This window comes from Mytilus trossulus, chromosome 14 (genome assembly GCF_036588685.1).
Source record: "Mytilus trossulus isolate FHL-02 chromosome 14, PNRI_Mtr1.1.1.hap1, whole genome shotgun sequence".
Lineage (NCBI taxonomy): Eukaryota > Metazoa > Mollusca > Bivalvia > Mytilida > Mytilidae > Mytilus > Mytilus trossulus.
This window is the reverse complement of record NC_086386.1, coordinates 10,364,402-10,382,563: the sequence shown is the minus strand read 5'-3', so window position 1 is coordinate 10,382,563 and position 18,162 is coordinate 10,364,402. Positions and strand designations below refer to the sequence as shown.

Sequence of the window (18,162 nt, the reverse complement as noted above, 5' to 3'; positions counted from 1 at the left end):
ATATTAGAAAATACTTTTCTAAAAATACAGGAGATTGATTACATTTGATTACACAAAAGGCATAATGCAAGCGTCATACACTACCAACCGTATCAACAAATAATGTCTATGAATGTAATACGGAAATAAGTGTTTAAATGCTTCATTAAAAAAAGAACTTATTTCTGGTCCGTTCAGAATTAAAATAACAAGAGAAAATGATTGCAAAGACTTACTCTTCAACAACTTTTACTGCTTTTGAATCCACAATAAACTGTTTCTCAAAATCACCAAGACTTTTCGTAGCCTTCTCAATGAGAACGTTTGTGACTGTCATTACCTGTACAAGTATGTCTCTGTCTGGAATAGTCAGGATTAGGATGGTTTCTTCAGTGACTGGACACTTCAAAAACATGAAATTAGATATAAATGATTCAATATTGGGTAACCCTTAACGACTGATGAAAAAAAAAACCTCTTCTGTCTCAAATATATGTTTCTCCTACACGACTCATTGTAGGTTCATCAATCAATTCGATGAGCAACGAACTTTAAGGCATAGGTGGTGCAACTATAGAATAAATTTATATTTTAGGCAATATGTGATCATCTTAAAGTCAGGTTTACTGAAACACAACAGAGTCAATAGTTATCAAAGGAACCAGGATTATAATTTAGTACGCCAGACGAGCGTTTCGTCTACACAAGACTCATCAGTGACGCGCATATCAAAATGTTTATAAAGCAAAACAAGTACAAAGTTGAAGAGCATTGAGGATAAAAAAATCCAAAAAGTTGTGCCAAATACGGCTTAGGTAGTTTATGCCTTTGTTAAGAAAACCCTTAGCTTTTCGAAAATTTCAAAGTTTTATAAACAGGAAATTTATAAAAAATAGTACATTTTTCAACTGACAAGGATCTGAAAACAACGGGTCACCATATGTCTTCTATGATCTTATTATATTGAGACTACATCAAAGATAAAGAAAATCGATTGAATAACTCAAATTTTTAATTGAATATTTAATTTACATTGTTTTTGTTTTTGTTTCTTCTAAAGGTTCTTGATTTTGTCACTTGATGCATAATAAAAACTTAAATAAAATGGTTGCATCCTATAATCAATATCGCCAAATATTATCTTGGTAGTTCAAGCAGGGAGACACAACTAAAAACTATCAACTTTTGCCAACGAAAAAAGAGCATTTATGTTATTTTTGGTTCAAAGTGTGACTTGGAACAGACATGATTAAAATATTTCGAGTTTTATTTATCTGTAATTTTTAATTTGGAAACTTATATTCCGGAGCATTTGCAATCACTACTGAGATTTGATTAAGTTTTACCAGTATCTTGTTGTCATTGTCTTGTAAATCATTGTTTGTCTTTTTGTCTTCTTTTGTTTTGTGTCATGTACTTTCGGGTAATATTTGAATTATTAGTTTGAATGTCATTTTGGGAACTTTTGTTTTACATAACGTTACCTTATTTTAAGAAAAGATAAAGCGTATTTGTCCTTTTTATAATTTGATAAACAAAACAGTATACAAATATAAAGAAGATGTGGTATGATTGCCAATGAGACAACCTCAACAAGAGACACAGAATAAACAACTATAGGTCACCGTAAGAACTTCAACAATGAGCTGAAAGGCCTCTAAATGACAATGTTAAACAATTCAAACGAATAAAACTAACGGCCTTATTTATATAAAAAAAAGTTAACGAGAAACAAATATGTAACACATAAACAAATGACAACCACTGAATAATAGGCTCCTGATTATTGGAAAGCTGTAACTACCTCAGTCATTATAATATGTACAAACCTTGTCTTTAGGAGGAACTCCAGACAAATAGTATGGGTAATTGAATGGAGCACCATATTCATCGTATTGTGGGAAGTTGGCTGCGGCATGACCAGCACTGCACGTGTAGATAATGGATGTCAATGTTATAACAAGTTGATCTGTTGTTTTGAATTTATCATTACCAGGGACACCCTACAATACAACAATAGCATAGTTGTGAAATGAAATGTTTATAGAAGACAAAAAACTCTTAAATCCAATCAACGTTATAGACAAATTTTCACGAACTGAATATTGTTTTTGCAATTGCAGAAACTTGATTGAGTATTATTATTGCAAACCAACGTGTTTTCGGTTTATTTAAAGAAATAAGAAAAATAATTACGTACGCTTCTATTCATTAATGTTATTTCAACCATTTGAAAGATCTGAATTAGATTGGAATTAATTTCTTCTAGTTGTCTGCCCATAGACCGTTATTTATATTCCCGCTCTTCATGGGAATAACCATTCAGCACGACAGGGCCGACTCGATTAGACGTGTTTTCCCAGTCAACAGTAACAATGGATTAATAATAATAATAATAATAATAATAATAATAATAATAATAATAATAATAATAATAATAATAATAATAATAATAATAATAATAATAATAATAATAATAAAAATAATAATAATAATAAAAGCTTTATTTAAAGAGAGTAACTCATTTGGATTAAACCAATTTTCCATAAGGCTCTCTATATATACATACAATTTTAACAATATGAATAAAACATATTTAATCTACTATTACACACATGTAAACAATAGACGTATATAAAGTAATATAACAATAACAACAAAAACAAAAACACCTATGGTATACATTATGGCTTAACTTATAAATTGAACACTTTTAAAAAAAAGTTTTTAAATGCAGTTATACTTTTTGATTTTCTAATTTCACTGGACAATGAATTCCACACTTTTGGACCACTAAAAGAAAGTCTTGATTTGTGTATTTGATTTAGGGACAATAAAATTATCCGATGATGAAAGTCGAGTATTGTACGATTGTTTACTACTTGTAGGCACAATACGATTGGATAAATATTTTGGTGCCAGTTAGTGTTTTGATTTATACATTAATTATGATTTGTGGTAAGATATTATCTTAGTAACAGGAATACTTCCAGATACCTTAAATAGTTCAATAGATGGTTTACGAATATCGTGTTCGTTTAAAATAATTTAAGCTGCCCTTTTTTGCAATTTTAGTAAACTGTCAACTAAAAACTTGTTACAGTTCCGGTGTCAGGATGTAAATAAATGGTGGCTGACATTTCTTCTCTGGTGGAAGATTTTTAAGTTTTATAGTGTTTTATTGAGTTATAACGACTGAAAAAGGTGTAGGTGGAGCTCGTTTACAACCACTGATCTACATTTAATACTTTTATGCAGTAAAACCCGTACAAATCTGTACATTTCTAACGTAAAGTAATTGAAATTTTTCTACGAACACTTCAACATTAACTTTTCCGTACTACTATTTATAATACCGACCAAAATCATGTAGTCCGAGACAAAACATCGTTTTTCACCCCACATACGTGTGAACCTGTGTTATTATAGGCAAACGCCGTACCCCTTCCCTTCCCCCTCTCCTCATCCTCACAGCAAAACATCAACCAATGTCAAATAAAAGACTTATCGACTTCTTACAAAAGGAAGATAAACCGGTACAAGGACGAAGAGTGCTCACAGCAGCGGTCATTTCTGACAGTAAGTCAAAATAACTACAAAACTGCAGGCCCAACAAACCAACACATCAAATGGTGGCATAAATCCGGGGACGACATTCAACACCGACTGCGCTGGCTGAAAAACAACATTGATACAGCAAGACGGGAATATTCACCTCTATATTTGGCTTGGCACTTGCAATTTGACTAAGAGAGAAAATTGGGACAAATCTCAATTGCCAACACAAACACACAGGAAGCGGTGCAAGAAATTATATGCCAACTTCATACAGCTGGTCAAGAAACACCCAGGCTGCACACTACCATTCCTTGAAGTGCCACATTATTCTATAGTTCGCTGGAATTCGTCAAAAGGCCACAAAAAACCCTGAGTTATTCACTGAACAAGACATAACCTTGAGACAACAGGTTAAAGAACTAAACCTGAAGATCCACTCACTTAACAGCGAACTAGGGGTGCACTCACTACTGCTGACCGTTCATCTTCGAACCCGTAAGCAAGTCAAGAGGGGTAAAAACAAGCCTACAAAAGACGTCATAAAGTACAGTCTGCTCTCCGACGGAATTCACCCATCTCCACTACTATCTAGAGTCTGGCTAAAAGAAATTGCGGACCAAGTAAAAGTGGACTGCTACCAATAGCTACTTTGACAATTTCACCTGCTATTGTGCTACAGGAGGCATGGAATGACCAAGCCACACTGTGCAGTTATAGTCTTAATTGTCAAAGATACCTTTGCGTTGGATACACCTGACAGCACACATATTACCTCACATAAAATCCACAATGGAATTGGACCAACCAAACAAACGTTCAACAAAAATCAGTAATTCCAGTAATATCGTCAACGACTACAATTTGAACATTGGCAAAGCGCTTACGAAAAAGTTAAAAGCCACACAAAGGGCAAGAACTCTCCAATATAGGTATACCAGTGGCGGAATAGTAATTACAGTAGATGCCGTAACTTCCGAACTATTCAAGATGGCAGCTATGGCTTATTATGAAGGTATAAAGAAAGAAGGTGTGGAAGTCTATATACAGCCATACCAAGACAAGTCAGGGGCAACTGTCCAATATACTGCAAAGATAAAGAAAGAACCCCCAGGACACGGTCAACATCTATACAACACAAAGCAAACTCTTGTAAATGGCAAAGGAAGTGATATATTTACGAGGGTGGATGCCCAAAAAATACAGGAAATTGTAGTCAATGAAACTGACAGAATAAACCTGGACGTGGATCTGTTAAACAATCAACTTCAAGATCAACTTAAACAATTAACTGACAGCAGTAAAAGAGAGAATATCAGCAATAACATCATATGTCCAAAATGTACAAGACCTTGCAGAACTAAAGGAACTTTTTGCAAGACAGGCAATCATTGGGTTCATCACAGTTGTCAAAAGCTATCCGCCATTGAAATAGAGCAAGTGGAAGGTTCGGACGATACAGACACCGATTATACATGCAAGTTATGCGATACACCACTAAAGCAAGTAAGGGGCAAGGAAAGTATTGAGGAGTCGTTAGCCGAAACCTTACTAATAGAGGAAGTCGAAATTAGAAAAGAGCAATTACAGATTGACTGTCAGGAACAAGCACAACAATGCCCAAAGTTTGAAAAATCTATGGAAAGAATAGGCTCTGACGTATGCTCAACTTGTAACAGACAATGTCACTGTGCAATGTATGGAATATATCAACGAGGAACCCCAATAGCATATTTGCACAGCCGCCTCAAGGCAAGACAATCAGACAGATGTGGAACCATCACCTACACAGACTGTCAATATGACCATGCAGCAACCAGCAATAAGCCAAAAAGAAGACACAACAACTGCACATAAGGACGCAAAATACATGCAGTGAACTGCGTGCAAAGGAAATAAAATTAAAAAAAATGGAAGATCAGGTCAAACTACGAGAAAAGGCGATCCAAGAAGCAAATAACAACAGAATAAAACTGGAATCAAGGTGCCAAGAATTAGAAGCAAGGAACCACGAACTGGAACACACAGTCAAGACACTAGTTCGTAGAATAGAAAGTATTGAGGTGCAACAAGTGGCAAATGGAACAAGTCAATGAGAAGCAACACCACTCACCAAGCGAAACAAGTAATGAGAACAGCAGACATGACAATAACAGCAATAATATGACTGAATACTTCAAACAAAGTTTCAAGCGGCTGCACAGGACGCTTATAGGTGTTGTATTCGACTGAATTGACAAAAACATAGACAACATGTAACTGGATGAGACTACTCATAGAAGTGAAGACAAGCCAAACATCTCTGTCAGCCACAAAACTGAAGAGGCCAAAACTATATCTGCCGACTACTCGCCAAGAACAATAACAAACGAGGACCCTGCCAAACTCCACGGAATACCTCTAATATACAGCCATCCAAACAAGAAAACTGCTACAGGAGCATGTCAACAGAAATCTGATAACACCCAAAAGATATGGAATGGAACAAAAAAGGCACATGTACAACACACTGGTTCAAGCGCACCATTACCACCAAGACAACACTACTATGTCAGAAGACTAGAGTCACAAATTCCTCCAATGCACCATCCTGTTAATCAACTACCGTTATACAACATGGCAACAGGTGCAGCTTGTGGAAACAACCCTTTTTTAGTGCTGAGCAATCCCCAACGAAACAACATCAACCAATTTTAGACACTAAGGACAAATCCATCAGCATAGCCTCGTACAACTGCAAAAATATCAAAACATGTGGACACTCCATTAGCGAAATTCTACAGGAAAATGACATCATCTTAATTCAGGAACATTGGCTTTTTCATTCTCAAATACATATGTATGATCTCTGATATCAACTGTAAAGTAAACTTTGCAGCCAAGGGGTGGATATGAACGAACCAATTCTTCCAGTATCCATGCCAAGAGGATACGGTGGCTTGGGAATCATTTGAAACACACAAACATAAATCATCTCATCAGACCTCTTGACAACGGATCAGAAAAAAATACAATGTATTGAACTTAAGAACTCAGTTAGGCGAATACTGGTTGTAAGGGTGTATCTACCATCAAACGGGAGCAAAAAACATCAAATTGAATATCAGGAGTGCATAGATGAACTGCACGAGATATGCCAAAAATACATCAGTATTCACCACATTGTTATAGGTGGAGACATTAACGAAGACCTTAATGCTGGAAAACCAACGAACCAGAGAAATGGGTACCTGAAGAAATTTATAAATGAAATTGAATTGAAATTTGATAACATTGGAAATATATTCATCAACTCGAAGGGGTGTGAATGCTCTGAAATTGACTATTTCCTACACAACATAACACCAGACATACTAGGGAAGGGAAAGTCAATCCTCAAATGCCACACCAACGCCTCAGACCATCATCCAATCAGTATGAGTATAAACTGGAAGCATGAGAAACTTGGTATGAAGCAAAAAAACCGTCCGAAATCCAAAATTAAATGGGATGAGGTAGACAAGGATCTGTATAAAGCAATAACAGACAAAGATGCACTGAAGCTGCAAGAATCAATTATAACAGATTCATTAGAGTCACAAGAAGTAAGTGAGCGGATGAATGATATACTTACAATAGCATCACAAAATTCATCAGGAAATAAAACAATTTATCAATCAAGACCAAAGCTCAAAGTATGGAATAGTGACATAAAGAACGCCTTAAAGGAAAAACGGATTACGTACAACGAATGGCATAAAAATGGGAGACCAAACGACCCAGCAAATCCTCTAACACTCAATAAAAAGCAAGGAAAAAGGGAATTTAGGAAAACAGTACGCATGACAGTAGCAAGACAACTGGAGACAGAAAAAGAGAGCATCATGGAAGCATGATCTAATAACATGGAGGCCTTCCACAAACTAGTTCAAAAGAACCGCAGGAAGGAAATTGAACACATACAGGATATAAACGTTAATGGCGCCACATACTCGGGAGACAAAGTAATAGAAGGAGTTAAGAAACACTTCTGTACCCTGTCTACACTTAAAGAAGAGGCCTTCAGCAACCCGGAGTACCACTCCCAAGTGGAAATGGAAATAAGCAATATCTGCAAACTGGTAGACCAAGAAACGATACACCCTGTCATAGAAAGTGATGTCCGTAAAGCTATTTCTACAATAAATAGAAACAAATCCGCAGACTACCATAATATAACCATCGAACATTTCATATATGCTGGAGATAATATCTTATCCGCCCTTACTTAACTCATCAACATCATATTCTCAGAAGGAGATATACCAACAATTCTGAAAATAGGACTGCTTTCTCCTGTATTTAAGAACAAAGGCTGCAAAAATGATGCATTAAACTACCGAGGAATAACTATTTTACCCGTAGAGACCAAGACAATTGAGGCCATCATTAGAGATCGGATACAACCAAAAGTGCAGAAGGTACAAAACCCAACTCAAAGAGGATTCCCAAAGGATCCTCCCCGATGAATGCAGCCCTACCTGTAGAGAAAATGTACCGAATTCTCCTGGAAAAACGCAAAACGGTTACATAGACTTGCTGGACGCAAAAGCTGCCTTTGACACTGTGGTGCACTCACATCTATTCCGCAGGGTATATCATGTTAGGATTCAAGACAGGACATGGACAATCATTAGAAGTCTTCATCAAAAACGCAGAAAGTAGCATTAAATGGTCCGGAAAACATCAGAGCGTTTCACAGTAGGCATGGGTGTCAGGCAACGAGGCATACTGAGTACAGACCTGTACAAGTTATACATCAACCCCCTGTTAGACCACTTCCAAAATACAACCTACGGCATGATTATAGGGACTGTCAACACAAACAACACCGGATGTGCAGATGATATCGCAATATTGAGTACGCAATCAGCTGGAGCTCAAATTATGGTCAATATGGCCCTTGATTTTGCCAACTCAGAAGGATACCAGCTGCAGCCAAAGAAAAGTGTAGTAATTAAAATAAGCGGAAACAGCATTAACTTCAAAATGGAAGAAGACAACCTGATGATGGGAAACACACCTATGCCTAATGTTGAGCAGGCTACAAACCTTGGGATCATCAGAACTACAACTCGGAAGAACAATATACAAAGTAACACCAACGAAATTATAACAAAGGCAAGAATGAGTGAATACAGTCTACTAGGAGCCGGGTTCCATGGACACAATGACTTGGACCCTGAATCGCTACTGCATATCTACAAGACGTATATACTCCCTGTCCTTCTATACGGAATGGAACTACTAACCCCATCCGGTAAGCTTCTTGAACAATTTGAGATCTTCCAAAAAAGAATGCTTAAACAGATATTATCGCTGCCAACAAGATGCCCTGATCCAGCAGTCTACATACTCACAGGAATTCTTCCGGTTGAAGCCCAAATTCACATTAAGACGCTAACTTTCTTTCACAATATCTGCCATCAATCAGAAGAGAGTACCGAGAAAAAGCTTGCCAGGAGACAACTGACAGTCTGCAGTGAGGAAAGTAATAGTTGGTTCATACACGTCAACAAGTTGCTACGTCTATACGATCTCAGCGTAGCAAACACCTACTTGGCCAACCCAACAAAGAAAACTCAGTGGATCACAATGACAAAGAACGCTGTGATGAAATACTGGAGCATCAAAACTGTACAAATATTCGAACTATACTTGGGCCTAAAGTACCTGAGCAGTGAAAATCTCATCAAGGGAAAACTTCACCCAATCCTCCAACACAAGAGTCACTCCGCTCTAGACAATAGCAGAATCCCTACGAGATTACGCCTTATTACTGGAACTTATGTACTTCAAACAAAACGGATTCAATTCTACAGACAAGAAACAGACCTGACCTGCCTGCTTTGTGGGTTACAGGAGGAAACGCTAGAACATTTTGTAATGCAATGCGAGAAGTTACAGTCCGTTAGAACGGTGATACTTAAAGAGGTGAATGACATATGGCAAAATGAGATGAATAATACCATAAGGTTCCATGACTTGGACATCACAAGGCAAATGCAATTGCTCCTCGACAGTGCAAAACTCATCGACCTAAATAGACATAACTCAGCCAGCGTAGCCCGTATGGAAAACCATTCCAGAAACCTTTTCTTCAAGGTGCACATAAAGAGAAATGTACTGTTGGACGAAAAGACTTAGAGGCACATCGTAGAAGATAAGCTAGCATGGAGAGGTTGACTCTGGGTCATCAAGCACCGGATTGCCTACAGATTCATAGTGGACATACTTTTAGATTTTACCGTACATATACTTTTATCACAATATAGTAATTTCGTATGAACACTGAAATATAAGATTTTTAAGAGCAAACATTTTTACAACATGGAGCTTTAAATACGTATTTTAACCAGGCAAAGTCGCTCTCTATATATACATTCTGTATGTGAGGACATTCTACATTTTAGATTATAAACATTGATAAAAATCGCCATGAACTTTTAATTATAAGATACATGAATTTTAAAATGTCGGGAGGTGTCGTTGCGGATTGCGAACATTACCTTTAGTGATATTGATATATGTAAATAATGTACATAATGGTGGAAGGATGATCCAAAAAATTCAGGGATATATTATGGTGATGGGGCCCACAGACACAGCACCAATGTAAATAATGAGCACCGCCACCCAAAGCACCTGTTCAAAACACAGAAACTGTGTGGTTCTCCTTTGAAGGGGGTAAAGATACAGAGGTAAGGTAAGGTTTCCCAACACTGAACAACAGTAATCCAAATGTGAAAGAATATACGCATTGTAAAAGAGAGTTCGTTCATTTTGATGCAAGTGTTTCTTGATTCTTTTTAATAAAGCTAATGAAGAATTAACTTTTTTGATCATATGATTAATTTGATCATACGAAGAAAGAGTTTTGTCAGCAATTCAGATACACCCTCTGAGGAAATATGTGTGCGTACAGTTAATTAGACGCGGTTAATCGTCAATAGAAGGATATTGAAGTTCGTGTGGACACCAAAATCAGCAAAAAGATTAATAGTTTGGGCGACCAAATCCATGGCACAAACCAATGTATGAAACCTCAAGTTAAGAAGTTGAAGTCGGACTCCAAGTATAAATGGCGTTCTGAAGGTAATAAAATTTAATTCAATGGTGATACTGAAAATTTAGAAGATTTATCCCAAGCTTTTGGGGATATTGACAATGGCAAAGCTGACTTTGCCAGAGACATTTTTTATTCGTTTATCGAGAGGCTTAAACAACGAAATAAGTTAATAACAATCGCGTATAGTTCTGATGGGGGATGGGACACCGCTCGCCAGTACGATTGCTAGTGATTCAGAAGATGAGTTAAAGCTAATCAGAATTGAAAACAGGGCCATCAGGAAGAAAAAGGCAAAGAGCAAACCAGCAGGTAAACAACAACAGATTCCTTCCACTGCCAACTCTAGCTTCAATCCCCCAACAACTCTTTTGAGGGGACCAGTCGTCTTGGTATGTAGATTTCTCGTATGCACAAGACCAGTACGCTAGAAAATCTCAACGGGGACCATGCTTCAACTATGGATCGTACAAGCACTGGAGAGTTAACTGCCCCTTCCTAAACAACAAGCAGCATAACACAAAAGAAACTACTTTTGTAAAAGATGATTATAATTTTGACACAAGTTCTTTAGAAAATGTGTTTGAATCAACTTTTAAACATGATGATTTCGAATATGAGCAAGATGGTACTTTTATTATTGATAAGGGTAGCCTGAATGAAAATGTCCATAGATATGGACAGATATTGGTGCTTATGATTATTTCATTGCTAAATTGAACGAGATCTAGATATGTGTAAAATTGTGTCAGAGCAAGTTAAAATAGATTTAGTTAAAAGGGGTTTTGGACCTTAGAGCGAAAAATCATTGTAGGAACCAACTAAACGTTTGGTTGTGCACTTATATAGAATCCTTATTTGACCTCATGAGGTAAATTAGTTTGCTCCTGACCACAATTTAAAGTTACTGGTATTTTATTCGAGATTTTGGAATGGAATTCTGCTGGTATTGATGCTTTTGCAGTAGATTGATATTTGGGGTTAACGGTCTTTTTGAACATCCTGTATTTCTTATACCACGTGTTTTTTTCATTACACGAGACATACAATGCTGTAGAAACATTGATTGTTCCTTGTTGGCCATCGGCAAGTTATTGGCCTTTAAATTTGTTATGCCCAATTGCGGGAGATTTTACAGATCAAGTTATTTCATATGTAGATTTACCAAGCGGTAAGGAGTGTTATGGTCCTGGTTAAACCTAGAAAGCTCTATTTGGTAATACTGATCTTACATGTAAGATGTTAGCTTTGATGCTAGATTTCAGAATATAATATTGATATTTATGAAGGTTGTAAACCTAATTTGTTTGTATTTTACAGATGATATGTAAAAGGCTGTTTAGTGCCTTGTGTGTGTACTAACATTACAATGCATATCTGAATTGCTTTTAGATTTTGTTATTAAGGCTATAATTGGCCTTGTTGAGATCTTATTTACTTATGTTCAGCATTTAAGACTATTGTATATAGTCTTGTGAGAGGTACCTACAAATATTTTTCTGTTGGTAGTTTCTATCTTTTAAGATGCTGCCATTGTTTCGTTATTGTTTATACATGTGTTTTTGCAGGCTTATGAATCTGAAATAATTTTTTGCAACCAAATCTGCATTCCAATGTTGATATTTAAATGGATTTACTTTGCGAATCTACCACTGACAGTACCGTCAAAACTAACCATGCAGGATTTATCCTTTGAAAAAAGTAGGCCGTTCATAACGGTATACATGTTTGTGATATTTTACCGGCAAAACCTTTGCACGTTGCCCTCTATTTATCTTCATTAGTGCGTAACAGTCAAACTGGAAGTCAGGTAATTTCGGCATTTTAAGGTATACAATGGGCACACCATTTGATTGGGAAACGTCTCGTACCGTAAATTGTGTTGTAAAAAATGTATTAGAAGGTTCAAAACGGCTCTTAGCTACACGAACAGAGAAAAAGGAACCAGATACTTCTGAGCTGTTATCTGAAATGTATAGTTCATTATTTCAGGAATATAATGTTATGTCACATCGTATTATTTGCGCAAGTTTACTTGTTTATTCGGGATGTTTCAAAGTATTTGAGCTATTAAATGTACGGATATGATATCAAGTTTGTATTAGGTTATGTATCTATAATTATTCCGAAAAGTAAAACTGATATTCATCGTGATGGCAATTCTGTATTAATAGGTATGGATTCCGAAAATGTGTCCAGTTAACAATTTAAAGTTATATGTGTTGCGGCTGATATTTCGCCGGATTCAGAGGAATTTATTTTTAGAAATTTAACAAAATCCAAGGATCGATATGTACTTCGGAAGGATAATAAACCACTGTCTTATACACGTTTGAGAGAATTATTTATTAAAGCTTTTCAACCATTTGTGTCAGATACTAGTATAACGAAGTCTGGATTGTCTATTTCACTTTCGGGTGGAGCTACAACTTGTGCTAATTTAGGCATTTCCGATCGATTGTTCAAAATACACGATAGATGGCGTTCAGAGACCGCCAATGATGGTTATATTAAAGACTCTTTTAAAGAAAGATTAATTGTTGTTGAAATTTTTTGTTTATAACCTGACATTGACTCTTTATTTTCAAAGTGAACTAAGTTCTATAGGCAAGATTACATTTTTATTACCCGTTCATTGTAGTTCAGCACATGACACTGTCGTGTGGGTATTCTATTTGAACTTTAGTTTGGTTTTCATAAGTGTTATGTGTAGTCTATGGGCGTGTATAATTGTAGAAGAACACCTCTATCTTGGTGTTTTTTTTCTATTTTGGTCAAGTTAATTTGAATGTATAAGTATTCTTGATTTAAAAATTAAGACACTATATGATTTGTAAAAAAATCGAATGTTGTGGTCAAATTCAAATTATCAAACCAGAAATCCGACTCCGCCATCATTCCTTGACTTTACAAGTTCCGCTCCCCAATTCTGTAACTCATAATCTGCAGTCAATGAACTTTCTGAAGCTGTAATAAAAATGTTAAGATTAAAGTAAGGGTAATCAGTAAGTATTACGTTAATAAGCAAATAGATAGTTAAAGAAAAAGAATAGTTTAAATGTATGTTTTAAAAGAGGGACGAAAGATACAAAAGGGACAGTCAAACTCATAAATCCAAAATAAACTGACAACGCCATGGCTGAAAATGAAAAAGACAAACAGAAAAACAATAGTACACATGACACAACATAGAAAACTAAAGAATAAACAACACGAACCCCACCAAAAACTAGGGTGATCGCAGATGCTCCGAAAGGGTAAGCAGATCCTGCTCCACATGTGACACCCGTCGTGTTGCTTATGTGATAACAAATCCGGTAAAAAGTCTAATTTGGTAGGTCACATTAATGAAAGGGAAGTGAATTATAATATATGGAACTATATTAGCAAGCAAAAGCAATCCCTTTGTTGTGCAATGTTCTTGTAGTCACATGAATCAAACAAAATACAGAACCTTCTGAAAAGTCAATAGCTCAAACTATTATACCTCAGTTATCCTTTTTCATATGCAACAAGTACTATTTTTTTCACACTTTTGCACATTACAAGCTTTGAACTACTGGACCGGTCAAAAATTTCCAACTATTGGACCTGGGAGAAACTATTTGATCGCAACCGTCATTATATTTCGTAAAATTGTAAATGCAGCTACGCGATTAGGGGATTTTGAAAATAACGCGGAAGTAAACGTTATAGTTTGGTTTCTTCTTTTTAAAAGTACGGTTTTAAGTAGTTGATTTATCACCGCCAGTTATTGTCTGTTGTCTTTTCGATATAAAAACACTTACTGACTGGATATTCATGGAAGTTTATAGTCCCTCGGATACAACTGTTGTCCTCAGCTACGCCACAAGACAATGGTGGCTCATCTCGGGGACACTAAACTTAGTATTCCACTCATACCCAGTCAATAAGTATACACTTTTTAACGTGTTCTTTAATTTTATTTTCAGATAATTTGTTTTCCATCAATGACCCAGATTTCAGTTAGTGGTCGGAACTCATATATCCCAGTTTACTTTATATAAAAGATGACCCCGAACAAAAAACTCGGCTTCATATCTGGATTATTTTCTTGATATTGAGACAGATGGTCAACTTCAAACTAGAATCTATGATTTACTTTTCAATTATCAACTTTCTTTCTAAGCAGTAACAAACTGTCTTTCCCGTCGTATAGTGTTTACATAACTCAATAGAACGTTACTCAGGTCGTACATATTCAAACTACATGGTCTTCATTTACATGGGTTTGCTTCAGACACAAAAGCTGATCCAACTGAATAATAAGGAAATCATCATCACGGGTTAGTGGACCGGTTGGTTGTGTTTCTGTCACAACTCATAAGCGACATGGTTTTAGGTACTTGATCGTCTTTCGTGTGATTTTTTCCGATTGTTTCCGATTCTTGATTGTACATTTCAGACTGAGCATGAATTCATATGGGTGATGCATGGACAGCAGGAGACTCTTTTTAGAGGGTGGTAAAGGGTTATTTTCGTGCAACGTTTTCGGCCTTTTTATTTCACGTGTTTTCGTGTTTTGACGTTTTATTTCTCGTTTTCTCGTGTTTGGTTCGACGTGCGTGCTTCGTGTTTCCCCTCATTTATTTTTCGTGTGTCATGTCGGTACTCTACATTTCTCGTGCTTGTCCCGCATTAGATTAAAAAGTAATCCGGGACTAAATTCGACGTCAATCCGGAGATTGTTTTAAATCATGTGTTCACAGGATATTTAAAATATCTATCAAATTATGATTTATTTTTTTTCAAATCAGATGCAACTAGCGGACGCTAATTTAAAGGTGATCACAGGGTCTTCATGTCCATTAATAATGAATGCATGATCTCCAAGAACGGCTGAGTAATAAAAAATTACGATTTTATTTTCTCGTGCTTCGTTAACGTTTTTCTTGATTTTTATTTCACGCGTTTCTGTGTTCAGAACCCCCCTTTACCACCCTCTTTTTACGTCGGAACAACCAGTTCGTCTTTTTTAAACTTGACACGAATCCCGCAATTTTTGTTTGTAACCTTGGTTCATATGTTTTCAATTTGTTTGTGAGATTTTGAAATCGGTTTTCCTTTGTTTATGAAATTTATCAATCATCGAACGTTTGTGCTTATGATGTCTATTCAGAGAACAATCGGAAACTTAATAACAACATTAGATTCAATTTAAAGTAATGAAGAATGGACCTGTACATTTGTAAAGCGATGAATGACTGGAAATATATTTATGTCAATGACAAAATTGCAAACAATTATAAATGTCATGTTGGTTGATTTTCCCTGAAATCGTCAATGTATCCGAAAAGAGGGACGAAAGATACAAAAGGGACAGTCAAACTCGTAAATCTAAAACACACTGACAACGCCATGGCTAAAAATGAAAAAGACAAACAGAAAAACAATAGTACACATGACACAACATAGAAAACTAAAGAATAAACAACACGAACCCCACCAAAAACTAGGGGTGATCTCAGGTGCTCCGGAAGGGTAAGCAGAACCTGCTCCACATGCGGCACCCGTCGTGTTGCTTATGTGATTACAAATCCGGTAAATAGTCTAATTCGGTAGGTCAAATTCATGAAAGGGAAGGGGATTGTAGTTACGACGTAAGGAACATATCCGATATCATTTGTGAAACGGTTAATCCATTACGATCAACCAACTCGTGATGGCGTCCGTAAAATTTACGAAGTGATGATTTCAACTTCACCATTTGGAACTCTTGGTTTAATAGCTTCTGTGTGAGCAGTAACCCTCTATCAAGAAAATCATGATAGGAAATGCAAGCACGGGAATATCGTATCAATTGGGAGATATATACCACGTATGCAGGTGCTGCTGGAATGTTGCTACTTAGAAATGGACAGTTCACAATTGGAAAGCTGAAATCATCTCTTTTGTCGTAAAGTTTTGTCTTCAACCGACCCTCATTGTCAATTTCTAGATGTAAGTCAAGATATGAAGCCGACTTAACTGTATCTGTTATATCCTTTATCTCCAATTCGATGGGATAGATGCGATCCACATAGTCACCAAATTTTGAATTGTGTAATGAAAGAACGTCATCTATATAGCGGAAAGTAGAGTTAAAGGATATTGCTAACTTCTTATCTTTCTTCCTTAGAAGTTCCTGCATGGAGTCAGCCTCATGATAATAAAGAAACAAGTCAGCAAGTAGAGGGGCACAGTTTGTTCCAATTGGGATGCCAACAGTCTGTTGAAAAACACGCCCTCCAAACGTAACAAATATGTTGCCAATCAAGAAATCAAGAAATCAAGCATTTTGATAATATCGGTTTCAGAGAATTTTGTTTGAATCACAATGATTCTTTACAAAGTAGGATGTATCCCTCCCTAAGACAAGATACTTGTTTCTACGTTGGCCATTCTTTTTTTATGAAGCAAAGTAATACCAACTCTTTTAATTTGTCTTTTAGTATGGAATGTGGAATACTTGTGTAAAGAGTAGAAAAGTCAAATGTTTTAATACTGTTACAAGATGAAAGAGAGTTAGATTGTATGTACTCTAAAAGATCTTTGGAATTTTTAAGTATCCACATCTGATTCACGCCACCTCTAGAATAGGCAGTTTCACAATAACTTTGAAGCCCGTCTTTGATTGCTGATAAAAATTGATGTTAATAATTTAGAAAGGGGTTTCGTGGAGCACTTGGAAGACCCAGCAATATACTGTTGTTTGTAAGGACAGTTATGTAGTTTAGGTATCCAATACAGTGTGATGGAAGATCCAGTTCTTCATCTTTGGTTGAAATACCAAAGGAACAAAGAACAGACCTATGATTATCCAGGATTTCCTCTTTGGTAAGTGTCGTGAGGGTATATGTAGGGTTTCCAAGTGAATTGTATATACCTTACTCGTTTATCTGGCAATTAATGTAATGACTTTTACAGACAAAAACGATGTTATTTGGGGCTTTGTCTGCGGGGACAACAACATATTTATCATGGAGGTCAGATAGGTGTTTAGCAACATTTGGATCTTTGAAGATTGACGTAGCATGGGCATTGATGGACCCATTCAGTTTCCTAATTCGGATTTGTATTAACGACCTCACTGCCTTAATCCATTCGGATAGAGTGTCTACGTCTTCCTTCTCGCGCTTAGCCCATTGCCTGGCATAATCCTCGACTGAATCCATCAAAATTTTAAAATTGTATTTCCAATTGATGGATTTAGGCTCACGATATTTCGGACCTTTCGATAACACGTTTCGTAGAGAAGTGTTATTAACAATGTTAAGGTCACCGGTAATAACATGGCCAGCAGGATTATATGTGAATTGGGAACTAGCACAGGTGCAATCAGGAGTTTTAGACTTGAAGTCGTCAATATCGAGATCCTACAAAACGCGTTTATAATTGAAAATTTTAGTTGCAATAGGTTTGGTATAGGTATAAGAAATTATTGGTACAGATTGGTCTTTGAAATAAGGAGGTATTTTTGATTGAACTAATCTATGATGAAGGATATTGCCTAGGTTAACGCCATCGAGACCTTTGTTGGCAAA

The 18,162-nt window shown here is 36.3% G+C and overlaps 1 protein-coding gene across 1 annotated transcript; it reads right to left on the bottom strand.

Moving 5' to 3' along the window:
- Nucleotides 1-211: 211 nt before the first annotated feature.
- LOC134697464 (allene oxide synthase-lipoxygenase protein-like) lies at nt 212-3,618 on the bottom strand. Its single transcript, XM_063559745.1, has 3 exons — nt 3,598-3,618; nt 1,809-1,982; nt 212-382 (listed from the first exon to the last, which is right to left on the bottom strand). Exons 1-3 carry the CDS (start codon nt 3,616-3,618, stop codon nt 212-214), a joined length of 366 nt encoding a protein of 121 aa, XP_063415815.1.
- Between the last annotated feature and the right edge of the window lie 14,544 nt (nt 3,619-18,162).